This window comes from Pteropus alecto, unplaced genomic scaffold (genome assembly GCF_000325575.1).
Source record: "Pteropus alecto unplaced genomic scaffold, ASM32557v1 scaffold74, whole genome shotgun sequence".
Taxonomy (NCBI): Eukaryota; Metazoa; Chordata; class Mammalia; order Chiroptera; family Pteropodidae; genus Pteropus; species Pteropus alecto.
The window spans coordinates 792,979-798,472 of NW_006436291.1; the positions used below are offsets into that span (position 1 = coordinate 792,979).

Sequence of the window (5,494 nt, forward strand, 5' to 3'; positions counted from 1 at the left end):
AGGTGAATAAATAAATAAAGCTGGACTTAATTGCATTTGGTTTTTGAGAAAGAGAGACGTTGTTTCTGGATTAGATTGGAAGACGCACGCCCTGGAAGTCAGGTGACCAGAAACAGTCACACAGGTTACTGAGCCCCCGACCACTCGCCTTCGGCGGGCTAAGCAGCCAGACAGGCTGTCACGACCTTGCCCCTGCCGATGTCCTCTGATGTCACATACTGAGGGTCAGCTCCGCGTCCATTAGCCACTAAACCCAGCAGTCGCCGCCCGTGTGGCTTCGTGGTCGGGAGCACAGACTCGGGAGCCGCAGCTCAGCTGTCCCCTCTCGGCGGCCACGAACCTCGGCTCCAGTGCGTCTTGCATTGCTCATCTGTGAGATGAGGATCAAGTGTCCACGTGGAAAGCACGCGCTCCGTATCCGCTGCTCCTGTTGTTACCTGGGCAACGCCAAGCCGCTCGGGCATGAGAACCAGGACTGGAATGGACGTCCACGCCTTCTGTCCAGACTCCTGTTAGAGAACGAACGTTCGCGTCCCCCAGAATTAGTGTTGAAACCCTGCTCCCCAGGGCGATGGCATTGGGCTGGGGGCCTTCAGGAGGTGATTAGGGTGGGGCCCGCGTGATGGGACTGATGCCCTTAACGTCACCAGAGAGCTCACTTCCTACCTTTCCGTCTGCCAGGTGAGGTCACGACAAGCAGTCAGCCACCTGCAGCCCGGAGCAGGGCTCCCGCCAGAACCCGCTGGACTTTCGGCCTCCGGAATTGTGGGAAATGATGTGTGTTGTTTAAGCCGCCCAGTCGATCACCATCTGTTTCAGCCATCTGAGCTGACCGAGACACCTGTCTTCGCTGTTCTACACAGATACGTGCCCTTCCCTCAGTTCATTGAAAACACTCCCGCAGCACTGACCCGTACTGGGCCTGTGCACACGCGTGTGAGCCTGCGGGGGAGGCCGCCGCAGCCCTGTGCCTCCCCGCCTGCTTCCACTCACTCCACAGGCCCAGCTCAAGGCCAACAGCTCTGCCACGTCCGGCCAGCTCCCCGTGCTGGCTCCCAGGGCACCTGGCACGGCCCACTGTCACTCAGCGTATGCACTGCACACACTGCACGTGGACGTGTGTAACTCAGCGGTCAGTGCTGTGGTCTCACTCGTGTTACCTGCACCCACTAGACCACGGTTCTTTCAGGGTCTGCGTTTCATTCACGTGAATTCCCTCCCTTGGCCGAAGCCAGACTCGTTAGCTCCGTGCCTCATAAAGAGTGGGCACTCAGAAATACGTACAGAAACATGACAAACGAATGAAAGAATGAGCAAACCAGAGAAGAAACAAGTCAAGGTCTCCAGGCAAAAGACACGTGTTAAAAAGCATCTTCACGTCAGTCACTGGCCCGAGAGCGCCCTGCGTGTGGCCACCGTCTCTCAGCTCCCGGCGGCCCACGCTCACCCGGTTTCTTCGCCCCCGGAGACGCTCGACTTGGTTTGCCGTCGTTCGTAACGAGGCGACCTCCCTTTCTCTCCCTCTGCATTTCCTTCGCTCTTCCCCCCGGCATTTTATTATGGGAATTGTCACACATGCAAGGAAGTTGGAAGAACTGGAGTGAACGTGCACATGTCCGCCGTCCAGGTTCTCTGGCGAACACATTGCGACACTGGCTCTCGCCGTCTCTGCGTCTCTCCATCCATCCATCCATCATCTACCCGACTTTCCACGCATTTCAAAGTGAGTTGTAGACGATCTGCACCCCCAGCACTGCAGCTTGCTTATTGTCCACTGGAGCTCGATATTTTTCCCTAGCTTCTTTCTTGGGAGGGGAAGTACAGTTAGGAGTCAGCGAAAGCCACGGATCTCAGTGCGCCTGGCTGTGAGCTGGGCCGCTGGGCTACCCCTGCGTAGCCCAAGCCGCATGGGGACACAGGACGCGACCCCCCAGAGCATTCCGATGTCCCTTCCGGTGGGTCCGGCCTGCACTCCCGCAGACAACCGCTCCTCCTGGCCTGTCCTCCACAGATCAGCGCGGCCCAGAAGCTCGCCTAACAGAGCGCGCCGCGCGCCATCCGGGGCGCCTCCCGTGCCGCTGCCGCGTCGGCGGGGGCTTCGCGCGATGCCCTGCCGGAGCCGATGGCGCTGGGTGAGTTTTCCACGCTCGGTTTCCCCGTTCTTCTGCCGAGGGCCACCCAGGCGCTCTACAGTTTGGGTCAATGACGGGTGAAACGGCCATGGGCATTCTTGGTTTCCCGCCCCGGACCTTCAGGTTCCGCGTCTTGGACAGCAGGGGGCGGGGTCGAGCTCGTGGACCGAAACCCCAATTTTCCCAGAGGGAGGGGGCGACGCTGTCCGGCCTTCCTCACCGCCATGTGCAGCTGGCCGTAGGAGGAAGCCACTGTGCCGCATGCTAATGAACGTGACAGAAGGGCCATGAGCCAGTTATCCAACAGGTCATCAGTTGGCCAGGAGGCCACGCGGGAGGGCGGGGCACGGGGCAGCAGGGGCGGGGAGCTGATGAAGGGCCCCGCAGCACCTCAGGCCACCCTGCACTGCCAAGAGACTGCAGCTGGCTTTTCCCCTGGGGCTTCTCCGGGCATGTCACCTGTGCATTGTCACGCCAGGGCCCTGTGACACGGGCTCTTCCTGATGTGCCCTGAGACGGAAGGCCTCAGACCATCGTTGTGTGGCCAGCAGCACGGCCACTTCGGGCTCTTGTGGCCTCTGCATTTCTCATGCCGGGTCTCGCTTGGGCATCATGTTCCGAGCGACATGTCGCATGCTGGGAGCCCCGATGGCTTCACTAAGGAAAGCGAGGGTGAGACACAGACAGGCTGATCTCGAGGCAAAGTCACCGTGTGGGTTAGAACGCCGAGTCCTCATCCCGTCCCCTAGAATCGCTAGGTCTGGGGCGGGACCTGGGTTTATCACCCGACTGAGCTTCCAGGCGATGCTGCTGGGCCGCAGGTGTGGTAGCCGCAGATCTGGGTGTTGGGGCGGTGGGCGGCATGTGAGTTCTGAGCGACCTTATAACCTTACAAGGTCCCCCAGGATTGGGTGAGGAGGGCCTGTGGGTGCCAGGAGCGTCTCCATGGAGGCCGACCAGGGCAGGTCTGGCTGGCGCTTTGCCAGCCGTGCGGGTCTGCCAGGAGAATGCGTGCAGGGACCCCGCACAGCGAGGGGCGAAGGCTAAAGGTCACCGCAGCCAGGGCACTGGCCGCCCGCCTTCTCAGGCCCCTCCCGCCTTCCTACGGGGACACAGGTCTCTCCGGGCACGCCGCCCACGGCCTGAGCAGGGTCCCCTCGGTAGCCTCCTTTCCGCCTTCCTTCATCTGTGTCCCAGAGGACACACCCAGTGACCGCCTCAGTGGTGCGGTGGCCCCTGCGTGCCACAGCGGAGAAAGGGCGGACAGGGGATGGGTGGGGGGAACCAAACTTGGCATTTTTACATTACTTCCGTTTTCAGGAGCAACATCCAGAAGCATCACCAGCACAGAGCGCTGAGCAAGCTCGGTCACCAACGCCCGTGCGGGACGCCAGACCTGTACGGCGTTTTTATGAGTTTGTCGGAGCTGAAACTTGAGCGAAATCTCACGCGCTCCCGGAGCAGTTTCTCTGCCACCCTTGAGTGAGGACGACCGGGAGGTGGGGAGCCAGGCGGTGGAGCGCGGGGCCGCGGACAGACTGCGCTCGGAGGGTTACTGCTCATCGCAGCGGTCTGACTTCTGGCATCTTGAAGGTGTGGCGTGACTCTCCGCCAGACCTGCCCAGTTAAGAATTTAGGAGCAGATCGCCCCGAGGGGTGACTGTCCCTAGAACCCCTTTTCACCCAGATGATTGATCAGATACTCTTAAGCACAGACTGTGCCAGGAGCAGAGCCACCTGGCCCCCAGGCGGCCCCTGGGTACAGCAGCGGAGGGGCCGCCCATGCAGGATCCTGTCCTCCTCCAGAGCTTAGCAGTCAGACGAGTCCCTCCTGCCACACTGATCCCAGCCCCAGGAAGGGAATAAGGCCGGAAATTACAGGAGGGGGACCCTTCCTAGGGGAGGAAGCCTGAGGTGGGGCATACATCTCCTGTCCCCACCATTCCTGGAGCAGGGCTGGCAGCATTTGGTGGGTGCCGGGCTGGGGGCCGGGCAGGTTCAGAAGCCAGGGAGCAGGAGGCGGGTCCTTCGTGACCTGGGCGGAGCTGAGGCCCGCTTCCTGGGCACACAGCAAACCACCGGAGGCTGCCACATGGGGGCTGCAGTTTGCCAGGGAGGCCGAGGGCCGACACTCTCCCTGTGCTGCTGAGGTAAAAGGTCATGGTCCTGAGGGAAAAGGTTACGGTCCAGGCGGGGAAGAGGGGGCAGGACCGTCGTCCTGGGAACGTGCCGTGTGTAGCACGGGGACACCACACGAGGACCAGTTGTGGGAGTGCCGGGGACACAGGCGAGCCAGGCCCCGGTCGTTGCGTGAGCAGAAGCGCTCGGGACCCGACAGCCCCAGGTCCCGAGTGACAGGGTTTCTTTCCAGGGCCAGGGCCAGGGCCAGGGGTGCTCAGATCTGAAACAGACCAGCAGCTGCACGGATAGAATCTCGTGTTTCCTAAACACTTTATCAGGGACCCAAGGCCGACACCACACAAAGCAGCCTCCAGCCTCGCGCACCCTGTTGTGGGGGGCGGGGGGGGGCACGCAGGGGGCTGGGGCGTCCCAGCCAGCACTTGTCTTCGGAAAAAGTCTGCAGATCTAACAACCCAGGACGGCGGAGCCACAGGCCGGTCACGTGACTCGGGCGCCTGTCCTGCCGCGTCCTCAGGGCCCTTGTCATCATAATCACTGTCCTTCGCTGAGCTCCCCGTGAGCCGCAGGCATTGTCGCTGAGCTCCCCGCGAGCCGCAGGCATTGCCTTCCCTCCTGCTCGCCGGAACTCTGTGAAGCTGGTGTCGTCATCGTCATCGTCATCATCGTCGTCTCCACTGTGCAGACAGGACGCAGCGGTGGCCCGAGGCGGCTCTCTCCCCGTCTGCGGCCGCCCTCCCTCTGCCCTGCTCAGGCAGGCATCCTGCTCTCTGCTTCGCCATCTCAGGGGCCGTGGCTGGAAGGAGGGGCGGCCGAACGGGCCTGGCTGTCCCCACTGAGCCGCCCAAAGGCCTGAGACCGGGAAAGGCAGTGCTGGCCTCAGCAGGGGCACGCGGGCCCCTGGGGACAAACGGGCTTCTCCCAGAGGCAGGCCAGCCCACCAGACTCAAGGGAGAAAGGCCGCGAGCTGCCCTGGGCAGGTGGGCGAGGTGACTCACTCCCTGCGAGGCACACAGCAGAGTCCAGGGGACCGGGGCCCAGCTGCGTGGAGACAGAGGAGGCCGGCAGCTCCCTCCTAGGGAAGCCAAGCGTCACACCGGGATGCAGTCTCAGGGAGGATGGAGGTCACCTCTCCTCCCGCGAGCTGCTGCGCAGGGGGCTGGGGAAGAGGTGGGTTGCCAGGAACAACAGCGACTTTCCGTGAGGGCAGGGACAGAGCCCCT

At 62.3% G+C, this 5,494-nt stretch overlaps 1 protein-coding gene across 1 annotated transcript in view; it reads left to right on the plus strand.

The window, feature by feature from the left end:
• The window catches only part of BNIP3 (BCL2 interacting protein 3), a 41,926-nt gene that overhangs the window by 16,506 nt on the left and 19,926 nt on the right, over nt 1-5,494 (plus strand). The window contains exons 2-4 of the mRNA XM_015590155.2: nt 1,001-1,121; nt 2,012-2,132; nt 3,453-3,614. Coding sequence (XP_015445641.1) covers nt 1,001-1,121; nt 2,012-2,132; nt 3,453-3,614 — 404 coding nt within the window. The remainder of the gene's footprint in view (nt 1-1,000; nt 1,122-2,011; nt 2,133-3,452; nt 3,615-5,494) is intronic.